Here is a 17,808-nt window from a genome sequence, read left to right on the forward strand (position 1 = left end):
GTATACATTAGTGTTTGCCTTGTACATAAAAAAAATTAAGATTTCATTTTAGAGATCCTGACTTTTATTGTGCCGAAATGACCAGCCACGGCTCGACCGTTGCCGCTGAAAAGTTGGTTGGAGTTAGATGTCTGGCCGCTATTTTTAAATCTGAGAATAATAGAAGATGAGCTGCAATAAATATTTCGTTTTTGAAGGTTGTAGGTGTGAGCTAAAATATTAATATGGCCGGCTATTATAGGGAGTTATTTCGTCCATGATCAGTGCTCGATACGTAGACAAAGATGTGCATGATTTTATGAATGAATAAAATAGAACGGTTGGTAGAGCTTATTTTTTTCATACCCAATGGTTCTTCTTCTTCTTCTTTTGCAAAATGGTTCTTCGAATTGTTAGAAACTAGATTTTTAAGACTTAATGTTTTAGATATTAGAGCAACTTTAGGAGCATCTTTATATTTTTTCATTTAATAGAATAGAGATTTTGGATAAAAAACACTTTAATAACTTTTTTGATTAAATCTTTAAATATTATTATTCTCTATTTTAATTTTTTTGCTAGCTAAAGATAATCTTAGAGCGTAGAAAGATATAGAGAATATTTTTCATTTAAATGACACTGCAGATGATAATCTAGGTGCCTGTTTAGTTCTCAAAATTTTGCAAATTTTTTTAAGATTTTCCGTCACATCGAATCTTTGATGCATGCATGAAGCATTAAATATAAATAAAAAATAAAACTAATTATACAGTTTAGATGAAATTTCCGAGATGAATCTTTTAAGCCTAATTAAACTATGATTGAACACTAATTGCCAAATAACAACGAAAGTGCTACAGTACCATTTTTCAAAAAATTTCGCCAACTAAACCAGGCCTAGATTTTTATTTAAATAACTCTCTAATAATAATTTAGATAGTAAGTTCAATAAAAAAATCTCAGAGATGCTAGTAAGTACTTGTTCTTGGTTAGATCATCGTCATCTTCAGTTCACCCGGAGGCACAGCACTACAGCAGGAAAGACCGACAACCAGGAGCGCTCCTTCGATGGAGCCAGTGCTCCTCGGCCCTGGTGAGCTCCTTTATCCTTCTGCCTCCTTCCATTTTGTGTCGCCTCTCTAGACTCTAGCTCCCTAGCCGCAGCAGCCCTGCCAATGCGTTCCCGCCCGCCCTGAACTGATGCCCACATATGCCTGAAGGGATTGCATGGGAATGCGATTGAGATGGGGATTTGCATTGATTTGGGATGGGATAAGGGGAAAACGAGATTTGGATGGGAAGAGGGGAGAAGTGTTTCTGTTTTTTACTGATGTGTTTGCTGTATTTGGCCACTTAGGGGGGGGGGGGGGGGGGGGGGGGGGGGGGGGGGGGGGGGGGGGGGGCGGTGTTTGCGTTTCTGTGTACCTGGGATAAATCTGTATATCTCAACCAATGTATTTTCCACATTGAACTTGCAATCTCAGGGGATTAATCTGTAGAAGACTTAACAATCTGATTTTTTGCAATCAGTTGCCTTGGATCCTTGGAATATATTTCTTGACCAAATGTATCTGCTGGAGTCCAGGATGGTTCATTTTTGCAATTGGAGAAAAGGGGAGACCAGATCGGGATGGAGTTCAATATGATCACATTCATAATTTTTGTAGCATTGTAGAGCTTCTATCATCGAGGTAAGCAATTTGAAGGGTGAGATTTATATATCATAAATTTTTGACACTGTGTAAATATCATATGGATGCCCAAAGTTAACTAGATAGTTTACTACACTATGTTAACTTGTCTCAGACAATTACAACAAAATTGAATACCAATACAATTAGGCAAACAGGATTTGGAGTGTGAGATTTGGCTAGTCTATTGGAGTATTGATTTATATGGAGAAGGAACCTTTTAGATTAGATAGCCAAATGATGATATAGAGGGTGAAGTTTGGAGTGTCTCCTGGGGCATGCTCTTACCGTCGAAGACAAAGCTGCTGCTGCCGTTTTATAGCAACGGTGCCGCATAGTTGTCTGCCAGTGACAGCCGTCTGAAAACAAAACCAACGGCCTATATTGCTTGGTCCCATATTTGACTTTGGCGGGTTACGGCCCAGAGGAGGCCCAAAGGTCCAAACAAAAAGAGAATGAAAGAGGGAGGAGATAACTGCTGGTGTGGCATGCGGGCGACGACGACACGACCTTGTGGAGGATCTACAGGTGAATTTAGCAACTATGCCTGCATCCAGTTCATGTTACCCTGATCTCCAGGTTTGGTAAATCATTGCCTGAGTTTTTTTTTAATCTTATACATCCAATCTTCACTGTAGAAATGTAGTTTTGCATTTGAGTTCAGTAGAGAATATATACTGTTGAAAGGCTCGTTTTCATATTTTAATGGTTTATTCAGTTAGTGATGCATTTGAATATGGTCCCTTCACCTACCACATAATATGCAGGAATATAGGTGTTCGAAGAAGTGCTTGACCTCAATTTTCATTTTGATTTCTAAAATCATGAACAATTGGATTCTGACCAAACAGTACTTGTACAAATGATATAAAGATACATCACTCTATTCAGATTTCGAGTGGAGCTCTACTAGTGAAGCATAGGCTCCACCGTTGATGCGCATCAGGGCTTCATGCTTTCCTTTCTCTACAATCTTGCCTTCCTTGAGGACTGCAATCGTGTCAGCCCCTTTGATCGTGGAGAGGCGGTGTGCCACCACAATGGTGGTGCGGCTGACCATGACTCTGTCCAATGCGTCTTGAACAATGTGCTCTGATTCAGCATCCAGGGCGCTCGTTGCCTCATCAAGGAGTAGTATCTTAGGATCCTTGATTATGGCCCTTGCAATAGCTACCCGTTGTTTCTGCCCACCAGACAGCTGAATTCCATTCTCGCCTACCACGGTGTCATATCCTTGAGGGAGGCTTGATATGAACTCATGGGCATTGGCTGCCTTGGCTACAGCCATGACCTCTTCCTCTGTTACATCACCATGTTTCCCATATGTTATGTTGGCACGAATTGTGTCATTGAAAAGCAGTGGCTCCTGGCCTACTAGCCCCATTTGATCCCTTAGCCAGCTTACTTTTAAGCTCTTAATTTCAATGCCATCTAGTGAGATTCTACCGGAATCAGGATCATAGAATCGCTCCAGTAAAGCAATTACTGTGGACTTGCCACTACCGCTCTCTCCAACGAGTGCCACTGTCTGCAAAAGGAATGAAAATATTGCATCACAACTGTTCCAGTGTTAGAGCACCTGAAAGTTGCATATATTATGGCCCAAGAACTAGATACATTGCATCCAATTATTTGGAGCAATACTACTGCATGAAAATGGATAGAAGGCGACTAAGTTATTTCAAGTTCAATGTACCTTCCCAGAAGGAATGTGCAAGGTAAAGTCACTGAATATCTGGACATCAGGGCGTGACGGGTACTTGAAACTGATATTGTTGTAATCAATGATGCCAGTGACATTCTCCAGTGTCATCCCATCATCGCTACTTGAGTCAATTTTTGACTTCTTATCCAGAATACTGAAAATGGAAATAGCAGCAGCCCTTGCCTTGGTTGCATCTGAGGCCAGTGCACTTGCCTGTGAAACCACAAAAATTGCCATAACCAAGGCAAAGATAACCTGGAAAACATCATCAGCTAATAAATGATAATGACAATATTTGTGTGCCAAATGGTATCTTGAAATTAGTAGTATTCTTACCCTAAAAACATCTGAAAATGTAGTTTTTCCTTGATGTACAAACTGCGCACCAACATAGAAACAAAGACCACATGTGAGATACACAATTAAGAATGAGAAGCCATAACCAAGGCCTCCAACAATTCCACTTCGAATTCCCTGTTTCCTAAGTGCTTCGCATTTCTGGTTGTATGTTGTAACTACTCTTTTCTCTGCACAGAAAGATGCTACAGTTCTGATACTACCGACAGCATCAGTTGCAACTTGATTTGCATCTTCATACATTTCCTGCATAATAAGATCACATTGTCATGATATGCAACTCAAGTATCATTAGGGAATATCATTCTCAATAAAATGGAAAATAATTTCATAGTTTTCATGGATCACCTTAGCATGTTTGTTAAATCCCTTCAAGAACTTTACTTGAATATAACCCTGTGCACCTAGCAAAGGAATCAAGCATGTGATGATCAGTGCAAGCCTCCAGTCTGCGACAAAAGCTATGACAAATCCAGTTGTTAATGAAGCTATAGATTGCACTATTAGGGCCAAGTTATCTCCTACTAAGCGCCGGACATTTAACGCATCGACTGAAAGCCGTGTACCAAGTGCACCACTGCAAGTGATAAGGAGGATTCTTAGTATTGGTGTAAATTAACATATGCTCAGAAAAGATTTAAAAAAAAAGTCAAATGTTATAATACCTGGAATTTGAGGCATTATCGAACCAAGCAACTTCTTGGTGCACAATGCTTTGAAATGACAATGTACGAATACGCTCTATAAGCTTTCCCCCGGCAACTGCACACAGAAAATATTCTGCTGGGATGGAAATAAAACATCCAACTCCCAAAACAACTGATATCAATGCCCAAAAGCTAGTATCCTTTCGCAGCTTATCTGGTGGTTCATAGAACGATTTCAGAGCACTAGATATTAATATACCAAACAATGGAAAAATGACTCCATGCACTGATGCTGCTATAGAGCCTAATAGAAGAACTGGCAGTTCTGGCATATTAAGCTTAAAAAGACGCCCAATGGGTGCTTTCTTAAGCACCACAACATCGGAGAGCTCTTCTGTTTTCTGTTCGCGTGTGGTCTGATCCTCGTGCAACTCAACTGACAATCCTAAGGGGGTCTTGAAGGACTGTCTATTGCTATTACCAAAAGAATCTTTATTCATTGACCGTCTATGTGACAAACTTGTGCTTTTTGATCTAGAATCTGGCGCCCCAGAATCTGCTATGTTATGCCTTTCATCAGCATGAGTCTCCTGTAGCCTAATAAGCTGGGAGTAAGCCCCATGGGGATCCTTCACCAAAGCTTCATGAGAACCTGTATATATAATGTGTGTGGGACAAATGAATTATCTTAGCTTGAGAAGGGAGTTTTTTTCAGAAAGGAAAAATAAGTAATTATGAGAGTCAAACCTTGTTCAACTATTTTCCCTTGGTGAACAACAGTTATGCAGTCAACATTCCTTACGGTGCTCAGACGATGAGCGACAACGAGTGTGGTCCTTTCCACCATTATCCTATTCAGTGCCTCCTGAACTATCCTCTCAGATTCCACGTCCAACGCACTTGTTGCTTCATCGAGCAAAAGTATTTTTGGATCTTTAAGGATGGCTCTTGCAATTGCAATTCTTTGCTTTTGTCCTCCAGAAAGCTGTGCACCACGTTGCCCAACCAATGTATCATAGCCCTAGTATATCATGAAAACATCATTAGCTTCTTATTACCATAACTTAAAAGTTTCAAGAAATTATTGTAAATATTCATAAAAAATCTCATACATTTGGTAACTTATCTACGAAATTTGCTGCATTTGCAAGCTCAGCTGCTCTCTTGATCTCTTCAAGTGTTGCGTCTTCTTTACCATACATTATGTTATCTTTAATGGAGGTCATGAAGAGCAGTGGTTCTTGGCTGACCAGACCGATCTTCTGTCTTATCCAACTAAGCCTTAGATTCTTGATGTTAATGTCGTCTATCAAAACTTCTCCAGCCTGTGGATCGTAGAATCGTTCAACTAGGCTGATGACAGTTGACTTGCCACTTCCACTCTCTCCAACTATGGCCATTGTCGTCCCACTGGCTACTTGCAATGATAATCCATGTAATATCAGTTGATCAGGTCTTGCAGGGTAGCGAAAGTGAACATCTTTTAGTTCAACATCACCCTTCATATCTTCTAAAACGATACCACTGGTATCACCTGAATCTATCTCTGGCTTCCTCTCAATCGTTTCAAACAATCTGTACGCTGCAGATTGACCCTGAGCAATTGAAGAAACAGAGGGTGTTGCACTACCTAAAGACCTGTTGCAAAGAATTGAATTGTAGCATGTTCAGGACACTATTGTACGATATGCGATAAAGTTAAATTTATTTGTTTCTCAATATGAAGTAATAGTTGCATAAGTACTGCTCAGGTCTTGCAGGGTAGCGAAAGTGAACATCTTTTAGCTCAACATCGCCCTTGATATCTTCTATAACCACACCGCTGGTGTCACCTGAATCTATCTCGCTTCCTCTTAATGGTTTCAAACAATCTGTATGCTGCAGATTGACCCTCCGCGATTGCAGAAACAGAGGGTGTTGCATTTCCTAAAGAGCTGTTGCAAGTGATTGAATTGTGGCCTGTTTAGGACTTTATTGTACTGTATACAATCATCTAATAAAATTTTAATGCTTGAATATGAAGTGATAGTTGCATAACTACTGCTCATGTGTCATGTTCTTCATGTATGTGTGCATTATTTAGGATATCATGAAAGTGGAATCTTGAGGATAGAATTAAGTATGGATATCATGAAAGTGGGATCGCGAGGTTAGAATTAAGTTCAAATCTGGTGGGCTTCAACTGTGGTTTCATGTTTGTAATGTTAGGGTTTCAGAAACTCACGCTGCACCGGTTAACACAGCAAGTAAAACTGTGATAATCTTCCCACCAGTATAGCCTTTGTCTACGATTAGCTTTCCACCATACCAGAAAGCTAGGCCATAGCTGGAGAACATGATGCAAAATACAGATCCCATGCCAAAACCATTGATAAGGCCTTCCAAAATATCAGTCCTGTATGCCTTCTTTATAAATTTTCTGTACATTGTGATGGCTTTTTTCTCTCCATTGAAGGAAACTACCTATTGAAACAAGAAAACTTATTACATCTTGGAAAGTAAGTAATATACTTTGAACTTATTGGCATAATTTGAACTCACCGTTTGAATAGCCCCTATGGTCTGTTCAACTGTGTCCCCAGCATCTCCATAAGATGTCAGTTTCTTGCTGGAAACCTTGGTTAGAAACTGAGCAGAAACTGCACCGGCGATAGCAATTAGTGGTAGCGATGTTAGCATGACAAGGGTGAGGAGCCAGCCTCTTGTGAATGCTATTACAAAACCACCAAAAAAGGAAGAAGAGAGTTGTAGAATCTTTCCTGCCTGTAAATGACAAGTTAATAGATTCATGAATAGTTCAACTAGGGCAGCTCAAGGTATAAAAGAAATAATAAAATTGTATGCATTGTCCCATGTTTTTGCAGGTCTTTGTGTTTACTATCCGCCCAGTTCTGCAACACTACTTCAACAGTACTTTTCAGCGGACGAATAGTGTTTTTCTCTCATAACAAATCAACATAAGCATTAGCATTAGCCAATTGCGGAGAATGCAATGTAATATACCTTCTCTCCGAGAGCATCCTGGATCACTAGGGTATCGCTTGACATTCTAGAGACCGCTTGGCCTGTTGTCAACTCTGTATCGAAGAATGCAATGTCTTGTCTCAGGACTGCATTTAAGTATAAAGAACGGATTCGGGCTGACTGCCTTTCTCCTGCCGTCGTCCAACATGACACCTCTGTGACAAGTGAAAGTTAAGCCTTTTAGTTAACTGTGTAGAAGCAAATTCTAACAACAGTTAAATGCACAATGAGTACACAAACTTAGTGTGGGTGCATTTATTTAGATATATGGATGTGAACTAACTTGGCACGTGGGTGCACAACTGCTCATGGATGTGACACGCAGGTGAAATTTGAAACGGTGGAAGCTATTGGCGTAAAAGTGAGGGTGCAAACGTGGTATGCTAGCTTTGGAAATATTGCACATGTTTTCCTACATAATTAATTAAGAATTTTATGTTTTTTTATAAAACCACTAAAGGAAATAGCTCCTGCTATACCCCGCTATAGATTTTTTATAGCTTTTAGAGGAAGCTACCACTAAATGTCATATCCGCGATTTAAAACCTTGAACTCTTCTAAAAAGAATCAACATGCACCTTTGAGACTGAATGTCATAAGCATGGTGATAATTTTTTTAGGTCAAACACCGGGGGAGCTGAGAGGCTCCACCTGAATAATTTACCACAGATTCCGATAAGTCGGTAATGGAGGGTGCATGGGCAGCCCTTGAAAGGTCCAACATGGTACAAGGAGAGAGGGGAGAGAGGTGACAACTAGCACAACACCAACAACACCACATACACGGAGAAACAACCAACAACCACAAGGAGCACTAACAAAGCTACAACTCCCACTACAGAGGCATGTCAATGAACGTTGACTAATGCACCGCTAATAGACAAAACTCTGATGAGTTGGAGCTCATTCCACAAGCGACTGTAAGGCATTGAGTCAAGATTGATAGACTATAGCTGTGAAGTACGTCTTCTATGGGTTTCATCCGGGATCCAATCGTCTTCCACTTATGCCCCTAGAGGGGGGAAGCCTCCAGGGTTGACCGACTATTGGAGAACGAGGAGATCCAAGAGGGGATTATGGTCTCGCTAACTCGGCATATGATGAGAAGATGCAATTAAGGAACCTGGAGGGCGTCAGAGCAAGGACACTGGCAGCAGACACCATCTAGCTAACAGCTTGTGCCCTAGTATAGGGAGAGTAAGGTGGCCCTGCAAGAAAGAAGGTTGTGGTAGGTCTGAGCTGGCCCCTCCACGGTGGTGCCTTCAAGAAGGATGTGATGTCGGAGACGCCGCCACCACCAGCTCCAGATAAACAGAGCTAAGTTTTCATTAGGAGGAGAGGGACAATACTACAACTATAGGGTGGGGAGGTTACATCAACGCCTCCAAGGAGGTAAACAGCACCGGGGGCACACAACTAGGTTGTGCACAGCTTTCGCCTAAGCCCTCAAAACCCTTGAACTGTAGCTCGCGAGCCTAGAGCTGAGTGGACGAGCCCAAGGCAAGACGACACATAATGTTCACAGCAACAGAGCCATGAGTCCACGCTGCAGCCTCCCAGTGCACGTCGACAACGACTACTCCAAGGGCACGGCATGACCATACCACGCCCCACGACTTGAGCCCTTGATAGCTCGCACAATGCAGTAGGGCATGGTGCCAAGCACAGAGTTGCCGACCAGCAGCACGCTAGTAGGTAGCAAGCCGATAGCACCCTCTTAGGCGAAGCAACGCTAGCCTGAGCCACAGTAGAGCTTTGTCCTCCCCGTTGAGGCATATCAGGCCCCCATTGGCCAGGATCGGCCGAGAAGAGCGACGTAGGGGGACGCTGAAGCTCGCTTGCACGCGGCCGGAGGAGTTGTGCCAGGCAAAAGGTCACCCCGAAGGAGACCTAGACACCGGCAACACCGCAACGTCCGCGCAGTTGACGGTCGTGGATCATTGGGTTTAATCCTGGCGCCAGTGCCATGGAGCCGTGCATGATGACCGCAAAGCCGCTGCACGTGCCGTAGCCGACGAGGAGCACGCCGTGATTGACCCATGGGCCCTCGCGGATGAGCGGGCACGACACCCTGCCCACGTGTGTTTGGAGAGCGTCGCGTTGAGCCCCATCATGAGGGCCCGCGCCGAACGAGCGCCGCACGGATCTAGGTCTCATCGCGAGTGAAGATGATCACGGAGGACGGTGGCCTGGGCCGGGTCGAAGCGGCAGGGCCCCGACGCGCCCGATAGAAGGGCGTGTGCTGCTCCACCAGCCCACCGAACTTCGCCCACACCTCCGCCAACTTGCCCTCGTCGGTGCCCAGCGGCATGCAGTAGGAGGCGGCAACGTAGGAAAGACACGTGCAACATCGTGCAGAGCATCGACTGCAGTGGCGCCGCGACGTGAGGATGTGCGGCGGCGTCGCACGGAGCAGTGGCTGCGATGACGCCGCCATGCGAGGACAACGCCCGCTCCAACGGTATCTCGCTCAAGGCTTGCTCTTGCGCCAGATCCAGGTCAGGGGGCGCCGGATCGGGCATCAGAGGGCGCCGGATCTGACATCAGAGGGCGAGGGTTGGGGCTCGTCGCCGGCCTGTCGGACGCTATAGAAGTGGAATAACAGTTTGGGGGAGATGGGAAGGGGGTTGGAGAGGGAGGAGGAATGCAAGGGCAACCTTTTTGAGTGCCTCCGCCGGCCGCCGCCACCACTCGTCAGAGAGCAACGGCGACGGTCGGGGGATCCGGTGACACCTAATTTGTAGAAAAAAATAGACATACTATAAGACATATTCCAAGACGAATCTAGTGACACCTAATTTGTATCATAAATATTGACACTTTTCAATAATCTTAATTAAACTCAAAATTGTTTTACTCGATACTACGATAGAATTGTATTCTTTTTTAAGTGAAGGAAGTATGTTATACTGTTCATATGACTATTTTTTTCTCTTGTAGCATTTCATCACATTCATAGTAACTTTGAGCGAATCTCAAACAAATTAAAGTTCCACTTACGAAGGAATGAGACAACAGCTGCTCCGATGCCCAAATATACGAAATCCAGAACAACCTGAAGAAAACCTATCTTTAGATTGGGTGTTCCTCAATGGTCCTCTCAAAATAAAATTCCGGTGTTCATCAGTGGGCTTAAAAAAAATTTCGGCGGTTCAGTCTGACGCGTGACTCCAGGCCGCGGCCAGTTCATCATCGACCGGTGCAGAGCAGAGGTGCGCTCACCTTGCTGACGCTGCGGAGGATGTTCTGCACGGTGCTGTCACCGAAGGAGTCGATGACTTTGCCGAATAGGAGGGACACAAGGGGCTCCGCCACGCCGTTGGCCACGGCCGCCACCGTGCCCACCGCCATGAGCAGAATGTCCAGGCGGTCCGCGTACCTAAACATGCCGAGCAGGGACACCTTTGCCGGGGCCGCATCCTTCTTCTCCTCCCCGTCTCTGCCATTCTGATCACCAGCTCTGCTATCGGTCGCGTTCATGGTCGCGTCCGTGGAGCTCAGCTTGCTGGCGCGTGCTCGAATCTCTGTGTGTCCTTGTGGAGTATGAGTATAATAAGAATGAGCAGGTTGGTACTCTCTCTCTCTCTATATTTAAAGATATGAAGGCACGCCGAATCGGCGGCCTTCCAGCGTATCCACGTAGGTTCTTTTTATTTTGTGCGTTAGATCGAAATTCCACGGCTCAGATAAGATAGGTGAAGCAACTGCACGCATTAAATGAAGTACAGCTTCCTGCTGATTATATGTGGCACGCAAATGAACGATAGCGGTGGCGTGTAGCAGAGGACGGTCGACATGCATGGTCGATGCCTAACATGATGGTCGGCACGCATCCTCGTATGCCACTGGGGCCTTGCTTGCATGCATGCAAAAGCTGCCGACGCTTGCCTACTTCGCTTCACGGGATAACTGGTTGCCCGCAAAAAAATATCTCGTCTCGTCTCCTACGCTCTCTCGTCGTTGCTGTCGCCCTGCCCTCTTCCTTCCCCTGCGCCGCTGCTCCGCCTCTCACAACGCCGCCCCCTCCCCATCGCCTGCACCGGCGGTGCGCCCTCTCCAGCGCCTGCTCCGCCCCCTCTTGCGGTGGGGAGACGGCGACCCGACCCCTTTTCTCGCCGTCGAGGTCGAGGACGACGACGAGGAGGCCTCCTCCATCCACATCCACCCCGCCTCGCCTCAGCTGTCTCCGACCGCCCTCTGCCTACTTTTACTCTTACTCCTCCCCGTCGGCGTCGACGTACAACGGCTGGACCCGACCCCCTGCGCGGCGCACCGGCGCGAGCACGCCCGAGCGGTTGGTGAGATTTGTGAGATTTTTCCATTCCCCTAGAATTCATGCCTATATATCTTTGTGAGTAATCGTTTGCCGTTTATGGCGGTGGCCTGCGAGGGCCGCGCCTATGGCTGCGGCGGCGCCTGGCCGGCGGCGGGGCGTCATCTACGGCGGCCGGCTGGGCTCGCGCGCACCCGTGGCCGGGCCCGGCAGCGGCGGCGGCGAGGCCGGAGGCGCCCGCGCACGCTCGCGCCCGTGGGGCAGCACTTGTGCCCCTCTCGCGTCGCTCACGTCCCGCGGCTGCGGTGGTGAGCTGGGAAGGTTCGGCCACGGCGAGAACGGCGGCTCCGTCAAGGCGCTGGCGGCCGCGGGCGGGCGGGTCTTCTCCGCGCACCAGGACGGCCGCGTCCTCGTCTGGCGCGTCTCCCGCCGCTCCCCGCTCCGAGAATGCCTTCAAGCTCGTCGCCGCGCTGCCCACCGCCAGGGACTACCTGGCCGGGTGTTCCGCCAGGCCAGCGGCCAGCTACGTGCAGACGACGACGGCATGTCCTCAAACTCAAAGTGAACGGATCGAGAAGATAAGCATACCCATGGTGTTTGGTCAATGGAGGATATAGCATCGAATACACATCCAAGTGAGTTTGCCTGCCCTTAATATATCTCTTTCTGCATTTTTTTCCATATGAAAACCCATCGATGTAAATCTGAAAGAAATAGCGTTCTTTCTTCAGATAACATGCCCCTCGTCTTCAACTGTAGGTTGTGAAATGTTTATGCTTCTAAAAGTTGTTATAGTTTCCAAATCCATGTGTTTTAGGCAACTGTGAGACAATTATACCTGTAGGTTTACCTTTTATTTGCGCTGTATTTTTTTTTGGATTTTGTAACAGTGGCCAATTCTACATTTATCTCATCATCATATTGATACAGGAGGTTATGCGTAAGAATCGCCTTATTTGTCGATTTGATATGATCATATGAAAATCGAATGCATGTAGGTCTCAGGCAGACAGCATGTGTAGTGCTTGATTTACTGCTTGGTTGCTTGCAGAAGTAATACGGTTAGGTGTTATGTTTAACTGTTGGTGTGATATGTATTTTGGAAGGTGTTTTTTTCTTCCCTCTACAGTCACATTGTAGCATGCAGAAGATGTTTATGTGTATTGATTTAAACTTTTTTATGTCTGGCTCTGAAGCTTTGCCATCCATTACTGTATTACTTTGTTTCAAAAAAAATCCATTACTGTATTACAGTAATGTCATGATATCCTTATATTACAGCATTTGTGTAAAGGGATGGCAAGCTAATCTGTTACCTGGCATTCGCTTTTGTAGTGCTATCCACATTACAGGACTGAAAGAATCTTGCAAAGTGTGCATTAACGATTTGATGTCAAAGGGATAAAGCTTTAGTAGTTTAGTTACTGATTTGCCTGTTATGCTCACATATGGAAGCAATACTGACTTTAGTGTGGCTGAAGAATTTACATCACAACCACCTTTGCTGCCTCCTTTGGGCATCTCCAATGTATGGTTATCATTTCCGCGAAGTGAGCTTTAGCTGATGTTCTGGAGGCATGCACTTTGTCTTGTAATGGCATCTAACGGTGAGTTTATTTTGTCTAATTTCTCCTTGATCCAGGCAGAGATAGCACTGAACTTAGGCTACCTGGCATACGGGATCTAACATTGCTTCTGCTATCATTTCCACGAAGTGAGCTTTAGCTGATGTTCTGGAGGCATGCACTTTGTCTTGTAACGACATCTAACGGTGAGTTTATTTTGTCTAATTTCTCCTTGATCCAGGCAGAGATAGCACTGAACTTAGGCTACCTGGCATACGGGATCTAACATTGCTTCTGCTGGCTGCTTTGGGATTGGATGGCACTTTTTGTGGGCAAAGAGCCTGAGACTACTATATTGCCTTTGTTAACCAACTATTTCTGTTAGAACTTAGAAGCAACCTGCATAATACGTAAGCAAATAAGCAATGGTAGGCTTTTGATATTTGCCATTGTGGTAAGGCCCAGCTGCCCAAGGATAATGAAATATACAGGGCAGGGCATGTGTTTGGCACTAGATGGCCTGACCTATAGATAGCCATCATGTGTTTGGTGTTGCTTGTGGCATACTGTTCTTTTTCCCAGTTGAGAAGTATCGTGTGACATGAGAATATTATTGACCTCTTTTGTGTTTGCCTCTACTGATCTTGATTGGTGTTCACATGGAGTTTTTATATAACCTGCTTTTTCTTTCTTCCTTTCAGAATCAAGGTTTCCAAATGTTGAAAATATATATCTGGCTGAAATCAATTCAATCTTTCCATGCGAATGGGCAAAATTGGTGTTGCAGGGCAAGGGGACAAATGTCGATGGGAATAAGAGGAAGAGCAAAGGGCAAAGGCAGATAGAAAAGGCGTATAGACAAGGAGGAGGAACAGAGCAAGCAAGGTATATGCATTCAACATCTTTTACGGGCAGCAGGTGGTATTGGTTTCTGGATCTACCTCATTGGTGGTTATGGAACATCCACATGGGTAGAGTAATGTATGATTTGGTAATCATCATGACTTTTTGTTTGGTTTTGGTATGGAGCATGTTGTGCATGTAGAGCCATCAGTAAATACAGAGGAACTCTGTGGGTACTAAAGTGAACACATATGATCTCTGGTAGAGCCATCAGTAAAAAGATAGGGAAGTAAACTCACGTCTGGAAGAGTCATGAACAGGAGGAGCGGTGCCTCTATCCCCCATTGCATAACACCTGTTTGGCTGTTTTGACTACATAACAAGGAATGGGGACAGAGGAAGGAAAGCAGTAGAAGTCGGGATCCACCAAGGCAAGCTTTGTGATGAGGTGAGGTGAAGTGACAAGTGAGGGACCCAAGAAAAGGCCACTGCAGAGTTAAGAGACAGCCGAGAGGGAGAGATGCAAAGAGCAGAACAAAATCGGCAGCAATATTTGCTATGGAGCTGAAGCAGGAGCACATGGTAGGTTGCTTGGGTTTAAGAGACCTTACCTGTGTGGTACACATGCGTGTAGCATGACCGTCCAGCAAGTAAAGCAAATGCAAATGCAAAGCAGAGCAGTGTGTCACCTACTCAGCTCCACTCAAGGTCCAGCGGGTGCGGTGTGGGAGTACATTTCCTCCGTTCCCCAACCTCCCCCCACCCAAAGGTCCAAGGACTTGTTCTCTATAAACCAGAAGAGAAGCTGCAGGCAGGCGTCCTGTTGAGTGCAGAGCACTCTGTCTGATCTCAGTGGCCTATCTCCACGACAACGAGTGCACTGTCCACCCAGCCCAGCTCTAGCCTGCTACAGATCAAGAGCAAGAGCAAGATGGCAAGAGGTGCTCGGCCATCTGCGCGGCTCCTGCTCCTCTCCCTGGGGCTTGTGCTCCTCTACTTCAGCTCAGGTAATTTCACTGCCGGTTACTGGTTTTAATTTCTTCTGATTTCTGAACCCCGCTTGCTTTTCTGCCACACCTTTTCCTCTACTCTTCTCCTTGTTCCATTTCATTCATAAGAGTAAAGGTTTCCCTTTTTGGGGATTGCCGTGCTGTGTGTCAACTGTTGATTGGTAGTGCTCCAGTACCCACCAGTAGCTTGTGCTGCCTTGGTATTTGGAATTGCTTGATTGGAACTGTTTTGATTTTGTAGGAAGCAGTGTTGGCGTTGCTGATGCCCAGAAAACGTGGTGCGTGGCCAGGCCGTCGGCGTCCAACGATATCCTGTCTCTGAACCTCAACTACACGTGCTCCCAGGTGAGCTGCGCCGTGATCCAGAAGGGCGGGCCATGCTACTACCCGGACAACCTGGTGTCGCGCGCCGCCGTGGCCATGAACCTCTACTACGCCGCCAATGGCAGGCACCCCTGGAACTGCTACTTCAACAGCTCGGCGCTCGTGGTGCAGTCCGATCCCAGCTATGGCTCCTGCACCTACTACTGATCGATTGCCCTCCTCTCCGATCCTCAGTTGTAGAGCTGCAGAGGTCGATCGACGAATGAAAATCTAATCCCTGTGTTGTGTTGCGTAATTGTGTCGAGTCCTAGCAAAAGTTACTCTCCCTTGTATTGTTCCATGCATCCAGTTGATATGGATGATGTTGAGTGCTCCATAGATATATAACCACACCAGCTTAAGCTTACGTTTGGAGATGCATGCATGCATGTGATTGTGTATTGAAGGACAAGGTGATTGCAAATGAAAGAAAAGAGGGGTTTTTTTTCTCTTTTGATCGATGAGATGAAAAAGAGTTTCCAAGCGTCTTAGCGAGATTGGTGGTAATGGTACATTGAGCAAATTAACTAGAGTGGTGCATGGGCTTGTTTCTTTTGTCATCAGGAAGACAACAATCATTCATAAATCTGCCATCTCAGATTGATCATGATATACCAACCGCTGGCTATAGCATCCAGAGAGATCCCTGCCAAGCCAATAGTATCCACATCAACGCATGGCATCCTTATCCTTAGAAAAAAAAAGAGTGCAATATGTATCGTATAATTTGACTGCAGAGTGGCAATCGCAATAACAACGAGGAAGATTTTTTTTTTGGCTCGATCATCAGGAGTATGTATCCCTTGTCGTAGCGCAGATTTGATCTATATAACCAGTGATCTTCATGAAGCATCTGCAGAGTTAAGGTGACCATCATATGCATGCATTCGTACTGTCAGTGTGAGATCGATCTGGTTGTACTGTACTGCCTAAATTATACAGTAAGTAGCTTAGCTAGCGCTGGATCATATTCATAGCGGCTTCGTCAATTCCGTATCTTTCTTCATTAATTCCGCCAGTACATCATCAACCATGCATCCATCCATCCTCTTGCATTTTGCAATTTGCATTGCTGCGAGCTACTCTTTGTTCTTTTGTTATCAAAAACGAAAAACCATCGCCAACTGTACCGTCTGAGCCTGAAAGTATGGCTATGGCGCCTTTTGTTTTTGTTTTGGAGCTAGTGCCAAATACACTACGGTATGTAGTAGACTGAAACCGTGCGGGTCCCACCCCCTCTTTTTTGCACAATAGTTTTTCTCGATCACGCAAAATGTTTGCGCGTATTTGTATTAAGGTAGAGAAATAGTTCAATACAACGCGCCTCTAGACGCCCCTAAAGAGTCAGTAAAGAGACAGCGGCGTGACGCTGAGAGGACGGCACCAGTGTGCGAGAAAAGGAGCGTGGGTGAGTGGCCACTGGCGGTGCGCGTGGCTTTAATTTCCATGCAGTCTTAGGTCAAACATATAGCCTGAAAATGAAAGCCTACACTATGTTAGTGGGAGGTCTTTAATTTGTGAAAAGGCGGCTTTAATTTGTTACCTCCTTTGCGATTCATTTCCAATCATAGCTGGTCTGCTTGCATCTGAATGATTGTTTTTCTTGTAACCCGTTTGTTTTTTTGCCCTCGAGAACCCTAAGTAAGTCTAACGAGGTCTAAGGGTAAATCGACATAACAAACACAACGGATAAAGCAAAATGCACGGACAAAACGCCCTTATACGAGTACAACATACAAGCACTCCCTCTCCCATTCTCGACACATCGTTTGGCTCCTACGACCCGACGCTTCTTAACATCTACGGATGAAATACAATGGCAAGATTATAACACTAGAGGATGGCGATGAAAAGCACTACTAACTACGGGTACATGTCCCCTAGGACAACTCATCTACTTCGTCGGACCAAACGGCTTCATTCCCTGACCTCGGTTGGTTCTTCTTCTACATTGGCTAAGGATCTATCTCCTCTCGTGGTGGTGGCTGAGTGAGGGGGAGCAAGGACTCTACTTCTGACACCTTCGAGGGTGGAGGTGCTGATGGTACTACAACACCAGTTCTCCTTCTTTTCGACGGGTGAACAGGGATTCCCTCTAAGACCAAGGGTTCCTGCCTTTCTGTGTCAAGCGTCCTACGCTTGGCCCTTGTGACCAGATAAGCATCCTCCAGCTGCTGGGTGTGCCGATCTTCAGCCTCCTTCAGGGCTTCCGCCATGGCAATCTCATGACTTTTTGTGGCTGCCACATTGGCATGCGCCTCAGCGAGTTGCACTTCGAGCATCCTGGAGAAGATCTCAGGCTTCCTCGGCTCAGCAGGAGGCACTTCCTCAGCTCTGGGGCCTGCCGGTCA

At 45.7% G+C, this 17,808-nt stretch overlaps 2 protein-coding genes across 3 annotated transcripts; one reads left to right on the plus strand and one right to left on the minus strand.

The window, feature by feature from the left end:
- Nucleotides 1-2,553: 2,553 nt before the first annotated feature.
- LOC136458774 (ABC transporter B family member 4-like) lies at nucleotides 2,554-10,883 on the minus strand. The gene is made up of 12 exons (XM_066458703.1): nucleotides 10,626-10,883; nucleotides 10,404-10,458; nucleotides 7,383-7,558; nucleotides 6,921-7,142; nucleotides 6,604-6,842; nucleotides 5,492-6,017; nucleotides 5,127-5,400; nucleotides 4,398-5,031; nucleotides 4,081-4,309; nucleotides 3,712-3,978; nucleotides 3,367-3,630; nucleotides 2,554-3,198 (listed from the first exon to the last, which is right to left on the minus strand). Exons 1-12 carry the CDS (start codon nucleotides 10,881-10,883, stop codon nucleotides 2,554-2,556), a joined length of 3,789 nt encoding a protein of 1,262 aa, XP_066314800.1.
- Nucleotides 10,884-11,283: 400 nt separating this feature from the next.
- LOC136456427 (glucan endo-1,3-beta-D-glucosidase-like) lies at nucleotides 11,284-15,904 on the plus strand. 2 transcript variants are annotated; one of them, XR_010759432.1, is made up of 4 exons: nucleotides 11,284-12,311; nucleotides 13,319-13,447; nucleotides 13,943-15,091; nucleotides 15,343-15,478. XR_010759432.1 is itself a non-coding variant. In XM_066456292.1 (4 exons), exons 3-4 carry the CDS (start codon nucleotides 15,016-15,018, stop codon nucleotides 15,623-15,625), a joined length of 366 nt encoding a protein of 121 aa, XP_066312389.1. In that variant the 5' UTR covers nucleotides 11,296-12,311; nucleotides 13,319-13,447; nucleotides 13,943-15,015; the 3' UTR covers nucleotides 15,626-15,904. The 2 variants fall into 2 exon arrangements, 1 of the variants encoding a protein (XP_066312389.1); XM_066456292.1 differs by having other exon boundaries at nucleotides 11,296-12,311; nucleotides 15,336-15,904.
- Nucleotides 15,905-17,808: the final 1,904 nt, after the last annotated feature.

This window comes from Miscanthus floridulus, chromosome 6, assembly GCF_019320115.1.
Source record: "Miscanthus floridulus cultivar M001 chromosome 6, ASM1932011v1, whole genome shotgun sequence".
Lineage (NCBI taxonomy): Eukaryota > Viridiplantae > Streptophyta > Magnoliopsida > Poales > Poaceae > Miscanthus > Miscanthus floridulus.

What these genes read in the sequence shown, in the direction of transcription:
- LOC136458774 (XM_066458703.1), bottom strand. Translation starts at nt 10,883, where the DNA reads ATGAACGCGACCGATAGCAGAGCTGGTGATCAGAATGGCAGAGACGGG. An exon ending in AGGGAAAATAGTTGAACAAG is followed by an intron (nt 5,032 to 5,126) that starts GTTTGACTCTCA and finishes TTATATATACAG; the next exon opens with GTTCTCATGAAGCTTTGGTG. An exon ending in TGCACATTCCTTCTGGGAAG is followed by an intron (nt 3,199 to 3,366) that starts GTACATTGAACT and finishes TTCCTTTTGCAG; the next exon opens with ACAGTGGCACTCGTTGGAGA.
- LOC136456427 (XM_066456292.1), top strand. Translation starts at nt 15,016, where the DNA reads ATGGCAAGAGGTGCTCGGCCATCTGCGCGGCTCCTGCTCCTCTCCCTG. An exon ending in GCTCCTCTACTTCAGCTCAG is followed by an intron (nt 15,092 to 15,335) that starts GTAATTTCACTG and finishes TTGATTTTGTAG; the next exon opens with GAAGCAGTGTTGGCGTTGCT.